At 34.1% G+C, this 22,641-nt stretch overlaps 2 protein-coding genes across 5 annotated transcripts in view; one reads left to right on the forward strand and one right to left on the reverse strand.

The window, feature by feature from the left end:
- LOC106079936 (uncharacterized) overlaps positions 1 to 12,924 on the reverse strand; it is a 35,152-nt gene extending 22,228 nt beyond the window's left edge. The window contains exons 1-3 of one of the 2 annotated variants that reach the window (XM_056010790.1): positions 12,152 to 12,922; positions 11,870 to 11,995; positions 2,926 to 3,249 (exon numbers count right to left, since the gene is read on the reverse strand). In XM_056010790.1, the coding sequence (XP_055866765.1) occupies positions 2,926 to 3,249; positions 11,870 to 11,939 (394 nt within the window). In that variant the 5' untranslated portion in view covers positions 11,940 to 11,995; positions 12,152 to 12,922. Of the gene's footprint in view, positions 1 to 2,925; positions 3,250 to 11,869 lie in introns of both variants that reach the window. The other variant, XM_056010791.1, reaches the window with a different exon arrangement.
- A 779-nt stretch (positions 12,925 to 13,703) lies between these two features.
- The window catches only part of LOC129922869 (uncharacterized), a 29,708-nt gene continuing 20,770 nt past the window's right edge, over positions 13,704 to 22,641 (forward strand). For 2 of the 3 annotated variants that reach the window (XM_056010792.1, XM_056010795.1), the window contains exons 1-2: positions 13,704 to 13,842; positions 14,420 to 14,507. In XM_056010792.1, the coding sequence (XP_055866767.1) occupies positions 14,426 to 14,507 (82 nt within the window). In that variant the 5' untranslated portion in view covers positions 13,704 to 13,842; positions 14,420 to 14,425. Of the gene's footprint in view, positions 13,843 to 13,987; positions 14,194 to 14,419; positions 14,508 to 22,641 lie in introns of those variants that run through there. The other variant, XM_056010794.1, reaches the window with a different exon arrangement.

Below are 22,641 nucleotides of genomic sequence, written 5' to 3' on the forward strand. Positions count from 1 at the left end.
TCACGTCTATACAGAAAATCCCGAATGTGCTAAATTCTAAGCGTCATACTTTTATCATTATAGGATTTGACATCTAAATTTAACAATGGAATGGTGTAATTACAGGATACTAGCTGTCAACAATGAAACAAAAACAAACAAAAAAAAAAACAACATTTTCCTACCGTATACAACTTAAAATATAATAAAATATATAGAAAAAAAAATTGGTTTAAACAGGGCATCAATCCCGTGATTTTGACATATTTGTAAACGTATGTATTTATCACTTCAGCCACCGAAAATGTTACTTTTCGAGGTTATTTATCAATATTATAATTATATGTACATTTGCGTACAATACTAGACCTAGACTTCTGATATAAAATCTAGATGTAATATATAGTAGAATTACGTAAAAAAATAGTAAAGCTTAGATATTCCTTTAATAAGAATTACATATGGCAATAAAAAAAATCCTCTTTCAGACCTTGTGATGTAAAGGTCATCTTTTTCTGTGGCCTCCTATGGTTAACAAAAGTGTCTTTCGCCATTAAACGACCTACCGCCTTTACGTTTCCCCTAATGTATTTAGAAATAGGTGGACTCAGAGGCACCAGAAGATCCCGAAATTATAAATCCCATACTTCACCAGGAATTGAACCCGGGACTCCGGTTCGGAAGCCAAGCGTTCTACCGCTCAGCCACCGCGATAAATTTACCCTGTTATCGAATAATTTCGGAACACGTCTAGTCTAGTCAAGTCAAATTTACATTTATTAATTTTTTACTTTGAAAAAAAATTATAATGGTCTAACTAGTGTTTTCCCCATGTGACCAACGAGCTAGTAATTCTTTTCTCAGCGATATACATCAACTGTTACATTTGTAAGGAAGTCGTTAGAGTCGTCTTTTGAGATCAGCTGTCCAAGTTCCTGGTTCCAGGATTAATGATTCCATGTTCCATGATGGAGTGACTTGAACAGAGGTATTGCAATATAAGGACAATGCAACGATAGAATGAAGCCTTATGACAAGAACATTTAGTACAGCGTTGTTCTGAACTCGCTGCAAAGTAGTTTAATGTTACACAAAAAACACATTAAATCAGTATTTTTTTAAAGCGAATTAATTAGCTCTTTCTCGCCGTAGTTATTTACCACATTCTGGTGGAATCAACGCTGATATTGTCAGTTAGTAGAGAAAGAGTAAACAAACTGCTCAAAAATATCATAAAAATATTTAAACATTTTATCTTGGTAAAATAATCAGGATGTTTTACTGACTGATTCCTGAAATCCATCTAAACCATTTTTTGTTGAGCCACATTTAGTATTTTCTAGATTTTGACAGATGACTTCCAGGTCTCACATGCATAAGTCGCTGTTGGGATGACTATGAACTATAAACAAATTTGGGCCAATATTATTTTCGTTAAACAACACACATATATCAGTATGTATGCAGATCTAGAAAGCCTAAAATATAGAACCATGGATAGAGAAATATAAAAGAAAGTATATTTTCTACAAAGGCTCGAAAACGTAGTTAATATGAACGTATTGTTATAAACCTGGTGGTGGCACAAATGGGGGTAGTGGTGTCTGTGTAGTCAGCCGAAGCAAGTTGCCCCAGGCCAGCGCTAGACAAGCGGTCAACTGTGACGAGTTACGACGGTCGGCCGAGACGAGTGTCAACATGATGGTTCGGGAAGGATCGACGTCGTGAACAGAGCTCAGGAGCGTCACGAGGTTTGTAGTCATCTGACCACCCAGAATGGTCGGGCGACGTTCTGCCCGGTTCTAAAAGGCCAGTAGGGACCCTATATAAAGAGTGGAGGTGACACAGTCAAAAAGGTTCACGACAAAGGTTTACGGCAGGGGTTCAGAACACGGTCGACTACAGCACAGTTCAGCGGTGTGGTTCTGTACGGAGCATTACGACGGTTCAGTGCGGAGTACTGTAAAGTACAGTTGAGACGACTGGCGTCTTGATCTTGGTCTGTGATCGAGTCCGACACAACAAGCCTAGTGTGTGAAGTCAGTCCTGAACTGTTGAACCCAGTGCAAGCCCGGACCGAGACGGAGAGGCCAGTGCAAGAGTTGATACGGCGGTACGGTGTTATCGGAGAGATATTTGTACAGTGTACGTGTTGCCAATTGTACAGTATTGGCTGTTATTTATTCAACTATTAAAGTGTTTGGAGCTCTGAGTTGTCAAGCTCTTTACGTTGGTGGTGTATGGTGTAGTTTGCAGAGAGCCTGCATAGTGAGATTCGTAACAGTATGAAAAAGTCAAGTTAAAGATAGCGCTGAAAAAATGATTTTGACAACATTGATAGCAAAAGAATTATTAATAATTCTAATAAGTTATACAATTCACACAGAGATATATTTTAGACTAACAGTTTAAAGTAAAGGACATAGATCAAGCATACAATATATAACTCACCTAAATATGTCTGCACTGCTAAATTGCATTAAAGTACCCATTTTAGACGTATGGGCAGATGATGTAAAGGTCTTCAGTTTCCTTGGCCCACGTTTAACGATGTTGTCATGTGGCCAGCTCAACGACCTACCAATTATACTTTTTCCCCAACTAATTTCAGGTACCCATTAGAACTGGATAGTATCAGAGGCGTCCATAAAATCCTAAACTTCAAAATCCGAGTCTTCATCAGATTTCAATATCGTACACTCAGGCCCGCGCATATAAAACTTTAAAATATTTAAAAAAAAAATGACTCAAAAGTAGTCATAGATGCATAAATAAAATAAATAAAAGTTTTTTTAAGAAATAAAAATGTATTGAAAAAGTTTTTTCAGTTTAATGTATGTATTGGTGAATAAAAAATACCTTTTGTGTAATTTCAACCCTTTGTAAACCTAATCTTCTATTTGTATTATTATTATTACTAAACAAGCAACAATAAAAACTCTTTACCGTACATATATAAATAGCAATGACTTTCTTTCAAGAAGACTCTGTTTTTATCTGCGACTTCCAGTTCCCATTTTCCAAATGGTGTAAAATATGTATTTCTTTGTAAAATTGTAATACTTATTTCATATTTGTTTCTTGCCAAATCACAATCACTCCGAGTGATGTTTTTATAATCCGCAGGAAAGCTACAATTGTTTCCTTCGTAACTCACAATTACTTGCTTATCTTTTTTAATAACATAGGCAAATCCCGTGTAGTTTACAATTAATTTCACAGTTTTTGTTTCAACATTTATCTCACAAGTAATTGAATTTGTTAAAGAATCTGAAATGAAATGTTATTTCAAGTAATACAAATTTAAAAAAATAAATTTTTGTGAGTCAATCGAATGTTTATTTTAGATATACTGTAGTAAATTTCTAGGTTTGCACCCAGGGCCGGTCCTAGCCGGATTGCGCGGGGCCTATTCTGGGTAGGGATAAGGATAATAAGTGAAAATTAAGATTTTGTATTAAAAAATAAATTCGTCTTTGCATTTTATACATTTCTAACTAAGTACAAAATCACGATCAAATTAACTTTACCTTACGAGCCTTGTGAGTAGCGAAGTCATACAGTAGATTATCAAAATTCTGTTTCCTACATAGATCACGCTCAATAGCAAGAATTGCCACATTGTTCAATCTCTCTTCGTGAATTGTTGACCTGAAGTAATTCTTGATTAGTTTAAGACGCGAGAAACTTCTTTCACAAGATGCCACAGTTACAGTTCAAATCTCAGCTGGAAGGAGTAAATTGCAGTGTTCACAATTCAGTCGAAGCATTTTATCCTGTAGCCATCTTCAGCTTTTCGATGTGTGAAGTTTTCCACAGATGTATCATATTGCCTTTTCCTTTGACTTTTGGCTGGAAAGATTGCAACAACATCCATGTTTCCAGCCAACTTCTTTTCGCTGTCACAAGAAGAAACAACAGGAAGAAACTTAAAACGTTCATACACAACCACAAGCTCTTTCACATTAACACTTATCGTTGTGACTTAAGTCTGGAGTACAATCCAATATCACTGCATTCTTGATGTCTCGAATGATAGTATTCACAAAAGCATCAGCTACTACAATAATAAGTTCGTTTTGAATCTTCTTACCCAGGTAACGATCATGAATTTCTGCATTGGTAACACGTCGAAGTTGTTCCCCCATTACTGGATCAAACTTTGAGAGTAATTCTACTAGACCAGGAAATTCCCATTACTTGCCTCTTTTGGTCTTTCAATGGTCCCTCTGAAAGCTAAATTGCGCTTCGCTAGAAATCGTACAATTGCAACTAGTCCAACGTTTTGTTTCAGAATAAAGCATCTCCTGGTGAACTTTGTCAATGCCTGTTTTTTTTTTTTACTTAGTCTTGCTCCAGCTTCACAGCAGCTGGTCATGGCGTCTAAATGCTATTGTGATTTTTCATGCTCTGCTAGCCTTGTAGTACAGCTTTGCCACTGGTCAAATCCTTTATTTAAAAAGGAACTTTTTTGTTTTTCCAGTAGACGACAGTAGAAACAATAAATCTTGTCTGCTGACACAGAATATATCAGCAAAAAACTTTCACCATTACTCAGGTTTGGTTTGCAATGCACTTAAGAGAAATGTCTACCATTCTTATTTTTCGGAAAATTCTCCAAAGTAATCTCAGGTGGACCTTTTTGTAATAAAGTCAATACGAGACCTTTCCATTTTTTCTAGACACTTGGCAGGATAAACCAGATTTCTCAATGAATCGACCACATTTAGCTCATTATCTATAACTACACGTTGATCAGTTATTACATTATTGCCTTCATTTCTTACGACATGTTGATCAGTTGTTAGTGTTACATCATTTTCTTCTTCCCTTACGACATTCACCACTGCAGTTTTTGCATTCTTCATAGAATCTGTTTCAGCTGTCTCACTAGAAGTGATTATGTTCTCATTTTCGGGTTTTGATCGTTTTAAAAACGTATTCTAGTTCTATTGGAACTTTTGTTTCGGTTAAAATTCGCACTATTATTATATTTTTAATTAAATATGAAAGCTGACAATGCTTTTTTTATTCGCCTAAGATTTGTGTTTTCTATATAATAATTTTGTCTAATTTTCAGGAGATTTTAAAAATAATTTCCATGACTTTTTCTTATATTTATCATCATTATGCAATTACAGATATACTTAGCGCGGGGCCTATGAAAGCGCGGGGCCCACTGCGGCCGCATAGGTTGCAATGGCTTAAGACCGGCCCTGTTTGCACCATAGAATTATATATTATACTAGACTAGAAATCACGGGAAACAAATACCTATCAGCGATTGATCGATTCACAGACATATATATATATATATAGAGAGATAGATAGATAGATAGATAGATAGATAGATAGATAGATAGATAGATAGATAGATAGATAGATAGATAGATAGATAGATAGATAGATAGATAGATAGATAGATAGATAGATAGATAGATATGAATGTTTTTTGTACGTAAACTCTTTTTAAAGCTCTAAGGGAAGTCCATGAAGTCGCCTCAATCTTTTCTGTCTTAGAAAAGTAACGATCTTTATTTTTAAAAGTTTAGAAATAATACAAAATCATTTCTCGGATTTTTCTTTAGAATGGGCTAATAATCACAGAACTATATATACACGCTAAAATATGAAACAAAGCTATTTACAGTTAGTTTTCGTTAAGATAATGTTTCAAAATCGTAGATAGAAATAATTTATGTCTGTTGATTTTAATCATCGTATGTACATTTAAATAGATTGATTACCTAGATCTTTCTAGATTATGTATCTAAAATTGAAAAATAATAATTATGAGACGAGAGTACTCTTATTTTCGATGTTCAATTACTAGATCTAGATCTAAAAATTAAATTATATGTTACATAGGTTAGGGTTGAAAACACAACAACTTTACTTTTTATAACTACTTTACAAAACAACGCCTTGTTTCAACTTTTCACGACCTTTTTTGTTGTGTTAAAAATCTCCATGCCTAGTCTAGATACAGTATATATAAGTATATGGGTTGCACAAGATACTATTTTGTAATATCTTGTTTGAGCAGGATATGACCGGATAGTAAAATATATTTCTAAATAGCTAATGTTACAGAACATTTTGCTTAGCTTCTACATACCATACCTATATTCAAATATATTTTTAAAAATATTTTCTAAACCCTATTGTTTTATCTTTATTACTAATCAATGAATTTAAGTTGAGTAGCATTTTTTTTTTACAAATTAAACTATAGCAGTGATGCCCAAACTAATTCAAACTGCGGGCCAAATTAAATTCCGACACTCGTGTCACGGGCCACAAGACTGGAAAGGTACAAAAACCAAAAAAAATGGACCTAAAACAATGTTAATAGAAATCATTTGATCTAGTAGTTACTACTTACTGTGCTTACATTAAGTAATAAGATATCTGAAAGATAATCATTTTTCTTTTTGTGCGTTGGAAACTGGTTTCATTTCTCTACTTAAAATGCGAGCAAAATTATAGCTAGCTAGCCAACGATTCATTAAAAATCTTTTTATTCGCGCACAAACTTAGAATGGTTTAATATTTTATATGTTTTATAATGCCGTTTATCTGTTGTTAAAAAAAAAAATATAACGGCTACACTTTCTATACAAATCAAATATGTTGGCTTATTATCGTTTCAAAAAAAAATTAGATTCTAAATTCCACTTGAACTCTCCCATTTCATCAACGTATAAATGTTAAAGGTCATGGTGCCAATCCATCAGAGGGCCCTAACGTTATAGGTAAAATACATTTCTTTCGGAAAAGAGGGGGATTTTTTACTCTTTGTGCCGACATTTCGGCGGGCCGGATGGAACCAAGTCTCGGGCCGGATCTGGCTCGCGGGCCGTATTTTGGGCATCACTGAACTATAGCAATCAAATCTTTGTAAAGCATGAGGGTGTGTGTATGTACGAGGCCATAAACTGTAAGGGGATATTCTATTAGCGGCAGGAACATCAAGTACATCTATATATAGCTTCAACTTAGAATGGTGCCATAGCATATATTAAATTTTAGTCTGTAGGCCTGTCATTGAGATGAATCTACAGTTCTATAGATCTAAGAGTATTAGGAAAACAAATCTAGAAACAAAAAAATAATAAAAAAAACGATAGTCCTTTCTAAGTCTAGTTCTCAAGCAAAATTTATAATTCTCAATTTTTTACTTTAAAAAATTATAGCAGTCATACTAGAGTTTTGTCCAATGGAGACAACGAGCTAATAATTCTTTTCTCAGTGTTATAAATCAGCTGTTAAATTTCTAGGGAAAATCGTTAATCGTTAAATCAGCGTCCATGCAAGTTTCAGCTTTTCGGTTTTAGGTTCCATGTCGTTTTGACTTAAAGGTTTATTTTTAGATCAGTAAAAAATATTTTTTTTTAAAGGACAAAACCTCCATTTAACAACTTAAAAAAAGAATATTTAAAAAATATTTTATTTTAAATGTTTGCTCATAGCGGATGTTGACCTGTGATTTTGACACCGTCAGCTGTGTGACGTAGTTCGGACAAGTGTCCTTGCTTTCTCCCAATTCTTGTTTTTTTTTTCCTCTACTCGTATTACTTGTACGGGGCGAGAGTGCCTTGTATATTTGTTTTGAATTGTTTTTGCTACGTCACAAAGTCCGGTGATGTGTATTGGTCATGCGTTGTCCTGACCCAGTTTACCCTCTGAATTGGTTGAAACGGACGGTGTGGTAGTCCGTAAAAGATGTTAGTATGTACTAGTTTTTTTGGACTTATATTATTCAGTAGGATTTTTGGGGACCCTGTTTTAGGGTGAGTTACTTCGTTGTGATATCTCTTATTTTATGGTATATATAAGGTTGTTGCTGTTTCTAGTTTTGAAATACAGGTTGAATTTTGTGTTATTTTGTTGATAGGGTGCCAGTGTTGGAGTTGTATGTACTTATCTCGATTCTATGCCAGTGTGGACGTCGCTTGTCGTCTCAGAAATATCTAGTACAGTCTTTAGTGTCATTGTCAGATTGGCGATCATCGACGGCGTTGAGTGTCAGGGCCGTTACACATCAGTTGGTACCAGTTGGGATCAGCTGAGGTCTAACTTTATTATTGCCGATGTTGGCAGTATTGTGATGTCTTTCGGTCAGCGTCTGGTTGACTACGAAATCATGGTGACAAGTGTTAGCAGTAGCAATATGCTTATGTGAATTAGTGAATAATATCTATCTATATATTGTTACAAATGACAGTGATAGGTAGAGGTCAACGTATGACCCCGGCGAGATAACACAGCATCGGGTGTTCTCTGGAATGTACATGTATCAACAAAGACAGGATGTGACGTGTCCTTACGTGTTATTCCAGAAGGTACTAGCAATGTCCAGTGACAGATAGAGGTCACAACTTGTGACCCCGGCAAGATGACACTGCAGCCGATGTTTTCTGGAATCTACATGTATAAACAAAGACAGGATGTGACGTTTCCTCACGTGTTATTCCAGAGGATACTAGCCGTGTTTGTGCAACTTTGGACAAGCGATTAGGGACTCTATATAAGCCAGAGAGTTAATGTGAAAGTCAGTCGTATGGAGTCGTGAGTGAGCCGTTACAGTCGATACAGACGATGTAAGACGTGTGCGGCCCTAGTGGAAGAGAAATGTGTACGACTCGATGCAAGTTAACTAGGGTAGAGTTAACTGGAGTGGACTACTGTCGTTAAAGTCTATACAGCAACTACAGTGGACTTGAGCCGTCGATGTAAGACGTGTGCGGCTCTGATTCGGTAAACTTGAGGACGACTTGGTTCAGCTTCGGGAGACCTGGAGCGACACTGGGAAGTGTGTCGTTGGTCTGTTCTGTGGAATACGACTCGGTGCAAGTTGAGAAGAGATGAATTGCAACGAAGTGAAGAGATGAATTGCAACGAATTATAGCTAACTGTAAACTGACAGATATTGTACTGTCTTCTACGCTACATGTTACAGTAACAAATTGTTAGAGTTAATAGTCAATAAAGTTATATGAAACTGAAAGTTTAGTCGTCAAGTTCTTTGCAGTGTTTTTATTTGTGTGCCAACTAATACATCTAGCCAGAAGATACAGAAATACGTAACAATATGTTATATATATTATCTATTCATCATCCTATCATTCTCATTGTACATATACATATTATATAAGTATTATACAATTAAATTCTTTATTTTTTTGTTATTTAAACCATCCACATAGTTGGTTACTCTATGTAAGACTGTGTGTGAATGATGTTCTTATTAGGTTGAACCTCGGGACCTTAATTGTGTAGAACTATTTAACAACACAAATAATTTCGAAACCTGACAAGCTGCGTGCAGAAATTTTTTCTTCTTCTTTCTCGTTCTCATTTTTATGTTGGAACCTTCAAATGACTAGACCAATACATGAGATGAACTGCGCAGTTGTTTCGAAATCAGGGAGCTCTTCATATAGTTTTCTTTCTATTCGGGTGTATTGGGGCCAGTGTCTTGTTCGGGCCTCTTCATAAAAAATGCTATTTTGAAGGACGTCGTCTGCATTCTCTAGTGACACTTCACGTGGTCAGATTTCGCAAGCTACAATTTTGAGCTTCCGGAACATATGTTGTCTAATACTGTTGTTTCTAGTTCTGAGTCGAAAGATTAGACAGTGATCTTGTCTGGAAAGCTTTTGAAAGGCATCGTCTTTCTTGTGATTTGGATGAGAACTTGTCCATTTCTCGATTATTGTATTCACTATTAGCCTCTTCTCTTCAACTAGATATAGTGCAGGAGTTCTCAACCTGTGAGTCGCGACCCCCTTGGGGGTCAATTGACCATTTACCAGGGGTCGCCTAAGACCATCGAAAATATGGATTGTTATTGTCTATTCTTCTATTGCTGTATGTGTGTGTGTGTGGGGGGGGGGGGGGTCGCGGCAGAGTGGGGGATTGTAAAAAGGGGTCGCCGAACTTAAAAGGTTGAGAACCGCTGATATAGTGCAATGTTGAAATGTTTTTGTTCTCCCACACTTGGAACTTGCGTCAGCCTTACTCTTGATCTACTACACTTTTAATTACAAGACTAATCCAAACTAATTGATACAACTACTCATAATATGAGCTTTTTTTATTATTATTATTTTATGTTTTCCTTGAGCTATTTTTTGCGCATTATGAAAATCTTTTAGAGTGTAAAATTTTTTTAGTTTAACTATTTTTTTTTTGTTATTGGTGATTAACTCCTAGTTCAACCACTTTATTTTAGTTAAAAATTATTCATGGCCAATTGTTAAGAAATTTGGTCCAGTTACCATATCACTAATTAAATATAGTTATATACTTGAAGTATCTGTAACAAATCGTCTAATTGTGATTTATCTCTAATTGAGCAAAATCAGTTTGAAGACAGACGTTGTGGCGCAGCCTTTTTTGCACAAGTAACGTGTTGGCGTGGAATATTTTTTTTAATTTACATTTATTGCATTATTTCTTGAAAAAGAATGAGACATATCTATGGTGTTGTTTTTTTATAATTGTTTGTATTCGAACGAATTTTTCATATTAGGACAAGAGATAGTTTTACTTTTTTTGTATTTAAGTTTGTTATTTAGTTAATGTTAAATCAGTAACATTATAACGAGACCAGGCAGCCACCTATAGTTCACAGTAAGCGTGTATGAAATTGTCTAATTTATTAAGACTTTTATTCTTATTCGTGTTCTATGTTAGATATGTATGCAAAACATTTTGGTATAAGGTTGTGAAAAAAAAAACATCAATGTTTATTATTATTTTTAAGAAAAAAAAAGTATTTTTTATCCATTATAGTTAAAATAAGCTATTATTAATTATGTCAGCCTAACATAATTTTATGTGAATTGTAACAATGTCCATTAATTAATGTGACTTATCATTTATTGCATGTTTATGTGTGTTTGTGTTCCTCATCATTTTCTTAAATAAACACATATGCTTGTAAATTTTTTATTAAGAGGCACATTTTTTTTTTTTTTTTATTATTTGTTGAAGGCAGAGTTTCCTAAACTTTTAAAATAACAAAACACTTCGCACATTCTGAGTATTTAGCGGGAAATGTCCTTTTTAAGAGAGATTAAGTAACGTGTGTAGACCAGCTAGTTTATTATTCAAGTAATTCGTTGAACACACATTCAGGCCTCGCGAAACTCAAGGTTTGGGGTACACTACTGGTTTAAGATTGCAAACAAAAACAAAGTGAAACAATATTATAAAATAATCGATGAAAAATTGTATTATGTAATGTATGATTTTAGATAGATATTAAAATATGCTATTAATATAAACTTGAGGGTTTTTTTTCCTAAGTAGTTGGAATTAAAGGGGGAGAGGAGAAGTCTAAGGTAAAAAATTCGACTTATTATTTATTCATAAAATAACAAAATCATTTATCAAAAAAACTATTCGGTAGATGGGAGTAGAATTCATACTATACATACAATAAATATATTTTAGTGAAAAACAATTTATTATAAGTACTATATTTTTCCTTATTTGAAGTCACAATATATCGCGTCAAATATCTCGAAGCAAAACGGCTTGCGCCAAAACGGCAGCGACTAAACGCGACTTACTCTGGTCCCCATTAGATGTGACCTCTTTGCTATGTCAATAAGTTGTCTTAAAGTTGTTTTATGTCTACCTATAAACTTAATGTAATGGACTAAACAAATAAGGGATTCTACAATGAACTGTTTACGTCAGTGATATCCGACCGAGGCCGAAAAAGGCAAAAATGTTTAAAATAACTGGTATTTAATGTAATCCAGAGTTAAAGTTACTATTTTGTCCATCCCTAGTAAGTAATAGCATTCGTAAAAAAAAACTTAAAAAAAATAACATTTTTGTGTGTTATTCTTGAAACTAGAGGTAAAAGACTTACTCGTGAAATCCATAATCAACATTTGCATGAGGACTAAATGTAGAAAAATCACAGTAAGTCGTAGAAACATTCTAAAAAGCAGTCTAAAGGTGTTTCAGATTTTTAAAATCAGTTTGCTAATGTTCACTTTATATTAAATAACAAATAATAAAGTATTAAGCTTCATCAAAACAATCCACAGGAGAGCTCATTAAACTGGAGGTTAAGCTATTTGTTTTAGTATAAAATAATAGCGTGTACATTTTATAGTAGTGTATAATCAAATTGATTATATATCATTACGTGGCAACAGCGATCTTTCAAATAAATCTTCCTTTTGTCTATTTATCTCAGAATCACTCCCAAGTTTCTTTGTTTTGTTTTTTTTTATAATTTAGTTTGTTTTACATTTCTTGTATATCGTCACTAGACATTTTTTTGGTCTTCTTTTTGTCATTTATTTTATTTCTAAGAGAATGTACACCGGATTCTAAAAAGTCAGAAGGTAACCAAACAGCAGATTTTCTATGTAATATCTAGTATGAAAATCCTTAATATGTAATCCAAATGCTAGGTATGAACTTTCGTATATCATTATTTTTCGATTACTTTTACTAGAAATGATGCATTTAATAACATAACCAACAGCCTGTACGGCAGTGCTTAACAACTAAAGAAAACAGCACACTTTTTTTCCTTGGCACAGTCTGCAAAAGAGCTCACAGCTCAGCAGCAATAAAGCTGGCTAGAAGAAGAAGAAGAATGCATTTAATAAAAAAGATTAAAAGCATACATCCCTAATTTTTTAAATGAACAGAATGAACTACACTTTAGAATCATCGGTCACGTTGTAATTAATAAATAGCGTTGTAAGCTGTTTTAAAAAGTAAGGGAAGTTAAATGATATAATTCTTTTTGTCTAGATATTATCAGTGTTGTGTGAGACAATGAAGAGCTCTTACATGATGAATCACCTCAATTGACTAACTGAGAAATTATTTCAAACTTTGGTAAATTCACTTGGTAGTTTCAGAAAGCCTTTCTGTCAAAAGCAACTATCTGAATTTTAGTTTTGGTTTTAAGATTAAAATAAAATTAAAAAAAAAACAAGGAACTTTTTAATTACCTATTGTAGAGATAAGTTTCCATTTTTTGTTTTACAAAACAGATTGTAAAACATATAACATATTTAAGACAGCTTGTGTATAAGAGAGTAATCTTGAATATAACATAAGCGGATTTTTAAGAGGGCGGTTAACCTATTTTTGGTGTAAGAATAAACCAATATACTTTAAAAATACTAATCTAAAATGTATGATATATATTGATAACCCATTATAATATTATAAACACTCCCATCCAAGGTTTTATGTAAAATTTAGTCATTATGGTTAGGGACGATGTGCCTTTTATGCATATGCCTTCATTGCAATTAATTTCAAGACTAAAAAATGGTGGGTAGCGACGCTGGTAGTTTAAGTTTCGTTAACTAATTATTTGTTGAATTACAGATGACACTATATTATTAAGTCTAGATGGTTGTGGACCTACGAGCGATCATGGTTGGGAAACATACACACATATAACATACAATTAGGGTGTGTTCCAGAATCCAGTTTGTCATCTCAAAAAAGGGACCTTCTATGAAGGTGGCCTATAGGCTGGCCTAGATTAGATTTAGGGCATCAATGGACACTGCCTTATGCTATACTTTGGCTATCAACGGCGTTTGCCAATGTTTCTTAGCTGATTAGTTTAATCTTATAATTATAAGTTATAAAAACTAAATTATGTAAAGCTCAAACACATTTTAATACATTATTATTATTATTATTATTATTATTATTATTATTATTATTATTTTGCAGGAATAACAAGTTAAAGGAAATACGATTTTAGAAATCGGGATTTTCCGAAATTATTTGTTGGAAAAAATGAAAAACAAATTGAACATTAACCTTAATACTCTAGATTAAAGATTTGACAAAATAAAGGTAACTATTATTTTCTTTCTTTTATTTTATACATATTAAATTATTATTTGTCATCTTTTAGTGTCATTAATTTATTATTTCTTCCTCGCTTTCTTTCAGCTTGTTTAGTTTCCTTAAAATAAAGGTTTGCATTTTCAAGATTATTTGTTAGCTTTTAATATTAAAATGTAACGATTGTCTTTTCTTATTCTTCGGTCAGATCTTTTATTTATTAGATCTACATGTATTTTTTATCACCTTAATGTCATACTATCTACTAACTAAAGTATTTTAGTTAATTACAAAGTTAGAGAAGTAGCAGCTGTTGTGTTTTAACAAGTGAAGCGATTATGAGATCCATATGTCCTGCATGTATGTGTAGTAATTAACTATACTAATGGTTTACACGTTGGACTTTGATATTTATTTTTATTTAATTCAAACATATTTTTATATACGTCGTGTGAATGAAAATTCATGTAAATCAACTAAGTAATAGAAACTATGATTTGGCGAAGAATATGTCAAATGCTCATTTTTAATTAAAAAAAACAACAAACAATTACATCGTTGTATTTGCAATGTTATTCTAATACAGAGAATCATGAAGGAAAAATGGATCCAACACTGTATAGAGCGATGGACAACTGAATGGGGTATTTTCATACTATTATTAATAGTTCTAGGTAAGAAACATGTTTCAATATTGACATTTATTGGCTTTAGTATACTAAGATTTTTTTTTGATTTTTTTTTGGGGGGGGGGGGGGGGGGTTTCGGTTAAACACACAAAAAAACAACAACTTTTTTCCATTTAGAATGATGAAACATATTATTTAATGACAGTTCTCTTAGAAAGAGAAACTCGACACTTAAATAACCCTTTTTAGTGTTGCTTTTGTTTTTATTTTTTTTTTTAACTAGTTCTTCTCACGTGTACAAACACGTGCTGAGAAAAATCCAACTCAGGTAGAGCGTTTAGATATAATGTTAGCCTGTCATTAGAGTCAAGACTCTTAGCTTCTTGAGACGAGAGCATAGCTGGCTGGTCGTGTACTATACACTTTAATTGTCATCACGATGATAAAGTTCGAATCCATCCCGCTGCCATCCCTTACCGGAAGTTTGAGCTAGGGTGTTATAATAATCTTAAGTGAAATAACATCTTCAACGTGTAAAACAATAACAACATTAATACCTTTGCTCCTCCCCCCTTCCTTTTTGTTTCCTTCACAGCCCATGATAAAAATAATGTGTCTCACGAAGAAAGCTCCAAGCAGGGACTTTTTTTCCCCCCAAAGCTGTTAACCTTTTGAACCCGCCAGCCCGACATATCGGTCTCGCGCACCTTACTTTAAACCTAATGTCCGTAATTTCAACACTAGGAGCTAGAGGGCGAGGTAGATGGCCAAGCACTCCCTGACAATTCTCCAATTTTCATTCGCTTAACCACTTGGATGAGTTGTAAAGTGCTCGGCTTCCGAAGCGAGCGGGTAAAAATTCTACCTTTAACGCAATGAGGGCGTCCGCCTATGAGAAAACGGCGCCCTTGAAAAACGTGTTTTGAACGTGACAAATTGCTAAGGCTCTTTAATCCATTAAGTACATTAATCTTTGTTCTATATCATACTCCCTACCGCGTGTTAATTATTATCATTATTTACCTACTCACTTCGTTTTATGAACTTACAAATCTTTGTGTCGTTAATACAGAAGTTTGTTGTTCGTGGTCAATCTGACTATTGGTATTGAAGGGGATTATTAAATATATGAAATACTTATTCCATTATTATCTAATGTAGTAGAACTCAATGTGATTGATTAGTTTTCTTATGTGAAGGCGTGACTGGTGCTGACTTCTATCTATTTTTATAATATGAACAAGTTTAAAATAGTTTGAATAGTCGCCCACTCTGGCCACTAGCGGATCCAGAACTTTGGAGTGGGGGGGGGGGCGATTTTTTTCCAAACCCTAACCCTAACGCCCAGTAAACCCTAACCCTACGCATAAACGTGCATACTGCGCGCGCGCGCACGCACACACACATACACACGCACGCACACACACACACACATATATATGTATATATATATATATATATATATATATATAAATGAGAATAAAAAAAGCAGCATTTCTACACCTTCGGCGAAAAACAAAACAACTGGGGCAGCGCTATAAGGTTCTCTGTTGAAGTTCGGGGCGAAGCCCCGACGCCATAAGCGTTTTCATGCTTTTTTCACTGCAGAAACGCATTCTCCTGACAAGTACAGCTCATTATTCATCAATGGAGTTCGGGGCGAAGCCCCGACGCCATAAGCGTTTTCTTGCTTTTTTGACTGCAGATACGCATTCTCCTGACAAGTACAGCTCATTCTTCACAATGTAGTTCGGGGCGAAGCCCCGACGCCAAAAGCGTTTCCTTGCTTTTTTTCACTGCAGAAACGCATTCTCCTAACAAGTACAGCTCATTATTCATCAATGGAGTTCGGGGCGAAGCCCCGACGCCAAAAGCGTTTTCTTGCATTCTTCTCTGCAGAAACGCATTCTCCTGACATCTACAACTCATTACTCATAAATGGAGTTCGGGGCGAAGCCCCGACGCCAAACGCGTTTTCTTGCATTCTTCACTGCTGAAACGCATTCTCCTGACCTGAAGCTCATTATTCATACTATTAAAAAACGACCTTTCGAATAATGTTGTACTTGAAAAATATTCTAATTTGAATTTATAGGCCCATAATACATTGCAAATAAAACTGATTTGTTCCTTGAAAAGATAGGATACCCCACGTATTTAGATTTTTGCTTTGAGGATCGCTGCCGAAGAAAAACTTATTCGATAAATAGTATTCAAGAAAACTCTAGTATAAATTGTGAGTAATAGTCCCAAATTTATTTAGCTAGAAAAATATCAGATTGAGTAAAGGTTGGGAAAAGGCGACTATGAAAATGTTATTTGAGTTTAGAACTCATCTCAATCATGACTCTTATACTGAAAAATTTCGTTTGAATTCTAACTTTTCCAATGCAAAGTCTTTCTTAAAATAATTATGATAACTTCATGTGAAATTACAAAAACTCTGTCTGGAAATGGGAATGGCGGTAGAGTGAAAACGATTAATCCTCGCTCCTTTACTAATTTCTGCTAAAGATTGCATTTGTCATTAAAGAATAGGTATGGGGCGACTCGATATAAGAATTTAATTTATAGTATATATAAATTATATTAGTGACAGATTTTTTTTATTTTGTAATTTCTTAACTATAATACAAAAAGAAAAAGTATTGATTTGTCCGATGGGGGAAATGCGATTGCATGTATCGCCCCTCCCACCTGGTACAACCCTTTTTCATTTAAATTTACTAATGATACAATTTGAGTGTGGTACGACATATTTACAATGGGTCACATATCAATACGTAGTTTATATTATATAGATATTCAACTAATTTTATTCACAAACTATGATTCTCCACAAAAATAGGACCGCCCCCCCCAGCACTCAGAGGGCGAGAGTGGGGAGGGCAGTACATGCAATCGCCCCCCCCTCACCTCACCGAATCGGCCAAAATACCAGAAAGGGAGCGACATAATATAAAATGTATATATTAATTCAACTAATTTTGTTCACAAACTATGATTTCTCCATAAAAACGGACCGCCCCCCCCACTCAAAGGGTTTAGGTGGGAAGGTGGGAAGGGCAGAAGAGGTATTCGTCCCCCCCCCCCCCACCAATCGGCAAACAGGGAACGACATAATATAAAGATCGGTTAAAATATCAATAACAAATTACAAGGATATAGATATTTAATTGATTTTGTTAGCAGGCTGTGATTTCTACCAATAAATTGGACAGCCCCCCCCCACTCGAAAGTGTAGGGAGAGGGCGGGATTGATACCATAGCCCCCTCCCGACCCCACCAAATCGGCCAACATACTAGAGGGGGGGGGCGAAATAATCTAAAAATAGGTTGAAATATAAATAATTAGTATATATTTTTAACATAAGTAATAAATTCGTATACAAATTGTGTGAATCCTATATTAAAGTTCGTCCGCTCCCCCCCCCCCCGAAAGGGGGGGGTGGGGTCGGCCGAGTGGGGGGGGGGTGATCGCCCCTACCGCCCCCCCCCTGGATCCGCCAGTGACTCTGGCTAAGAGGAAAGTAGCTGTCAGCAGATGGCCTCTGAAAGAGACAGTTGGAAAGCTCTAGTGAAGGCCGCAGGGCACACATTTGAGGCTCAGAGGAATGCCCTTATTGAGAACAGGAGCACGAGACGTAAGGAAAACTTAACTTCACGAAAAGTTTATCCGATCGCATAAATATAATAATAATCATCTAGCCCATAACTAATGTTTCATATGTCTATTACGTACTATTCTATGACCACCTATATCTAAGATTTGATGGCATGTTATATTTAGATATTCCTAACTGGGTATTCAACTCTTTTGCGAGTGGACAGATGAGCTAGATTTTTATCACTGATGAGTTCATACTAATACACGAACAGCTTTTCGAAACCTCCTCAAACAAGGAACTTTGAACCAATAATAGATTAAGGATAACACCAATTCATGTTTTAAAAAAAGATTACAATTTGATGACAATATTTGTCATTGGACAGAAGTTACTTCCTGTCGTCCTAATTTCTACATCGTTTATTCATTGAGGCGAGGTAACTGAGTGCTTGACGTCTGAACCGGGTCCCCTGATTCGAATCCTGGTAAAGACTGGGGCTTTTTTATTTTCGGGATATTTGGGCGCCTCTGACTCCATAAAGCTCTAATGAGTACCTGGCATTAGTTGCGGAAAGCGTAAAGGCGATTGGTCGTTGTGCTGGCCACATAACATCCTCGTAAATCATGGGCCACAGAAACAGATGGCCATCATCAGCTTTTTAGATCAAAATAAAAAGAAAATCCAATTTCTGCTCATATAGATTTTCAATTACTATTTACAAGCAAGAGTCGGTCGTAAATTAACTTTAATTTTTAAAATTGTATTTTAAACACAAACTTATGATCTCAATGGAAAACCCTTTTTTGTTTCGCATTTAAAAAACCTAATTGCTATGCATTAATGAAGTTATTTCCCTTCAGGGATCTTGTTTTCACTATAGGAAGAGGCACGCCAGGTAAAATAAATGTGTGATCCACCGATGTAAAAATATGATCATATTTAAGCTTTAAATATTTATTTATTGTAACTAACAAAACATGAACCAGTTTTAAAAATTAATCAATTTGCTATTAATTAGTATGTTCGATATCGAAAAATAGAAATAACTATGCTAATTATTTTCAAATAAGTATAGCATAGGCGCACAATGTAATACCGCAGATTAAACTTTTACTTCTTGCTTGCATTTCTAAAGTTTAGCTGGCAAAATTAAGCGTTCCACTCATTTCCTTATGTTTTTTATTCGGTGCCAATATATCGTCCTTTTTCTTTTTTTCCTATATTTTATTACTTAAAATTAAATAAATAATTATTAAATTAAGACAGAGATCATTTTCATTTTCAAATTTCTAAAAAGACTAGTAATCTAACTCTCTTAAAATAACAAGATGAAAAAACAGATGAAGCAGAAATATTTAAAAAAAAAAATAAAAATTTTCAAATAGCATACTACTGAAGCCAGAACTGTTTTTCAATTCCCCAAATTCTATTTACCCTGAAAATAAAAGTGCAGCTCTATAAATACTCTTTGTTTAAGAAAGGTAAATGCTTTATTACTTTTTTTTATATTTGAATTTTTGTAAAATGATAAATAAGTCCAAAAAGAGATTAGGAACTTCTCGTATCAAAGATTTATTCTGGAATGATTGCAGCTAAAGGATGTCATTGCCTTTAAAGAATAAACATCTGGTACAAACACATTTTTTTATAAGCTGACATAAATGATATTACCTTTATCTCCTAATATTCTAACCTTACACTTAAGTCACTTAAAGTGCTTGACTTTATCTTCTAAGCGTGTTATTTCAATTGGAAACTTCCGGTCTTTCTTCCCATGACCTCATTAGTTGTCTATTCAATTTTGTTTAGTGACTATATGTCTCTTCATTCAATTTCCTAAACTGTTCAAAGTAAATATTTCTGTATCTTTAATCAAACTATAAAGTACTATAAAGGAAACATTTATTATTATTATTATTATTATTATTTATATTATTATTTTAATATTACTATTATAATTATTATTTTATTAAATCTATGCCAAGAAAACTATGAAGTTCAAATGTGTCTTGAAATGAAGGGAAAAAAAGAAAACAAAGCTTATGCGAAGTGTAATTGTATCAATTTGTTTAGATCAGTCATGTAATTAGATTTGTAATAGATCTAGATCAGCGGTTCTCAACCTTTTCAGCTCCGCTACCCCGCAATACAATTTTCCACTAGGCGTCTACCCCCAACCATACATTTTTTTTCGTTGATAGGCCTAGGTAAATATGATTTAGCTAATGTTGTATTATAGTTATCAAAATGTATATATCTGATCAGGTATCTATGATGTTGTTAAAAACTAAATATATACATATTTATTTAGAATGAATTAAATTTGCGCTTAAATTTAAAAAAAAAATGTATCTTTAAGACTTTCATTTATTTACTTTGTTATTACGTAATTATAATATTCATGTTGCATACACAACTGGCAATTTTTAAAATATCGCTAAGCTTGGAAAACATATAGTGTTTGATACAGTAAACTACATTGCTTCAAAATTGTTCCAACAGTATTTTGTAACACACCAAAGTTATTGAGAAAGTTGAAGGTGTTTTTATTTATTTAGATTGGGAAGTCACAGGCTGAAAAAAAAAACAGGTTTTGGAAAGGTATGTTGTTGGAAAATGGTGACGTTAAAAAAAAGTGTGAAATAGAACGACTGCAAACAATTGATCTGAAATGTGTGTAATTAACATTGAAGAGAAATATTTTGTATCTGCATTGTTATTGGTGTAATGCTTGTGGCAGTGTCTTAGTTGCTAATATGACTATGAATTATACAGTGAGTTACGAAGAAATCTTATGGTGACTCATTTTGTTAAAATTATATATGGAAATGGCCATAAATTTATGAATGAATTTGGCTCCAATTAAAACTTCAACAATGTCTTTGACAATAACTCTTTGATAATGTTGAGAGGTTTCATAGCAGTGGCAATTCTGAGAGCCCCCCAAAAAGAAGCTTCAATTTTAATTATAGTACTTGAACTGTACTTGCCACCTGAGTGAAGTATGAATCTCTTGACTCTATCAGACTTCAAAACTAAAATACTTGATGTCATTATCAACAAAGCCCGGACGTTAGTACGGCTTCAAACGTTCGGCAGACAAAAGTTCAGCCTAGTACAGGGGTCGGCAACCTTTTGAGTCGGAAGAGCCAAAAATTAAGATTTACAAAATCTTAAAGTTTTTAAAGAGCCACAACATTTTTTTCTTGCCAACAATAGAGTACTCACACAATTTTTTTAATGAAAAAAAACAACAAACAAATCTATTTATTCATATATAAATAGTGTTTTTCACAACAAATTAGATAATATGGCATTATTACATAATTATTATTTTTATTTTTGTAACAATTAAAGCTAAACATTTACTTACAACACTAACCTGTATTTCAATAACTAACTATTGGGCAAACAAATTCAGTGGGAGCATTGGTTTGCATGGTTGTAGAAAGTTTTGATAAATTTGGCTCATAATTTATTGTTATTAGTTTCAAATAAGAATCTTAATTTTCATTTGTTAGTTGACTTCTTGCTTTACTTTTAATTATATTCATGCAAGCGAACGCTTGCTCGCACGAATATGTCAATTTAAAGATACGCAGCACTGCAAAGGCCAACTTTGTCACCTAACTGTAGCAATCTGGAAGACTATTCCATGGGCCGAATTAACTCGAGGCATTTCTTTAAAAGCTGTCCACTTTTGTTGCGTTACATACATTTCTGGACCTTCAACTCTTTTAACTTGCTTTTCAACTCAGTAAATTTTCCACTTTACAAAGCTTTACTTTTTAAATCGATCAATTGCATTTCTAGAGATCCAGTATCAATTCAAAATGGATCAATGTGGATTTCGTTACTATTTGTGTTGAAAGAATTTACTAGGAATGCTAGAATGGTTTTGTTGGTTTTGAACAGCTCAAATCTATCTAGAAATTCATCTTTGATTTTACTTTTTATAATTGTGCTGAAGTAATTCGTGTCAAAAGTTTCACTGATTTTATTCAGGCAACCCATTCCATTCTATACTAGCACTAGGTAAGGAGCACATGTACGAATTTGTTCTAAATTACAAGTAATGCAATGTGGCGCAGTGACTTTACAGTTAAGCACTTGGCTTTTAAACAAGGTTTCCTGGTTCCAATCCTAGTGAAGACTGGGATTTTTTAGTTATATCTCACTTTATTGGGAAGAAGGAGCTCGGAATACTGAGTCTCCATTTCGTTTAAAGTTCAAACTTATGATGGAAGAGTGCTTTTGACAAGATGCTGTTAACAATCTTATTATGAAATTTATGACCTCAACTATTTCGGTTGGAAACGTTTTGGATACAAACCACTTCTTGGTGTATTATTCAACGAAACGTAAGAATTTCGTGGTTTATTTTGTTCCGAACAAGCGTAGTTGCCTCCCTTATTTTCCCTGTCATATTTCTAGCTCCAAACGATCCTCAAGGCGTTTTTTGCACTGAGTGTGGCTCTATTTTCACCTCTAGTTTGTCAGGAGAGCGGTAGCAATTCTAGAAGTTCTTCTTTTAAACCTTAGGAAGACTTATACATAACAACCTGTGCCGT

The sequence above is a fragment of the Biomphalaria glabrata genome, chromosome 14, assembly GCF_947242115.1.
Source record: "Biomphalaria glabrata chromosome 14, xgBioGlab47.1, whole genome shotgun sequence".
Lineage (NCBI taxonomy): Eukaryota > Metazoa > Mollusca > Gastropoda > Planorbidae > Biomphalaria > Biomphalaria glabrata.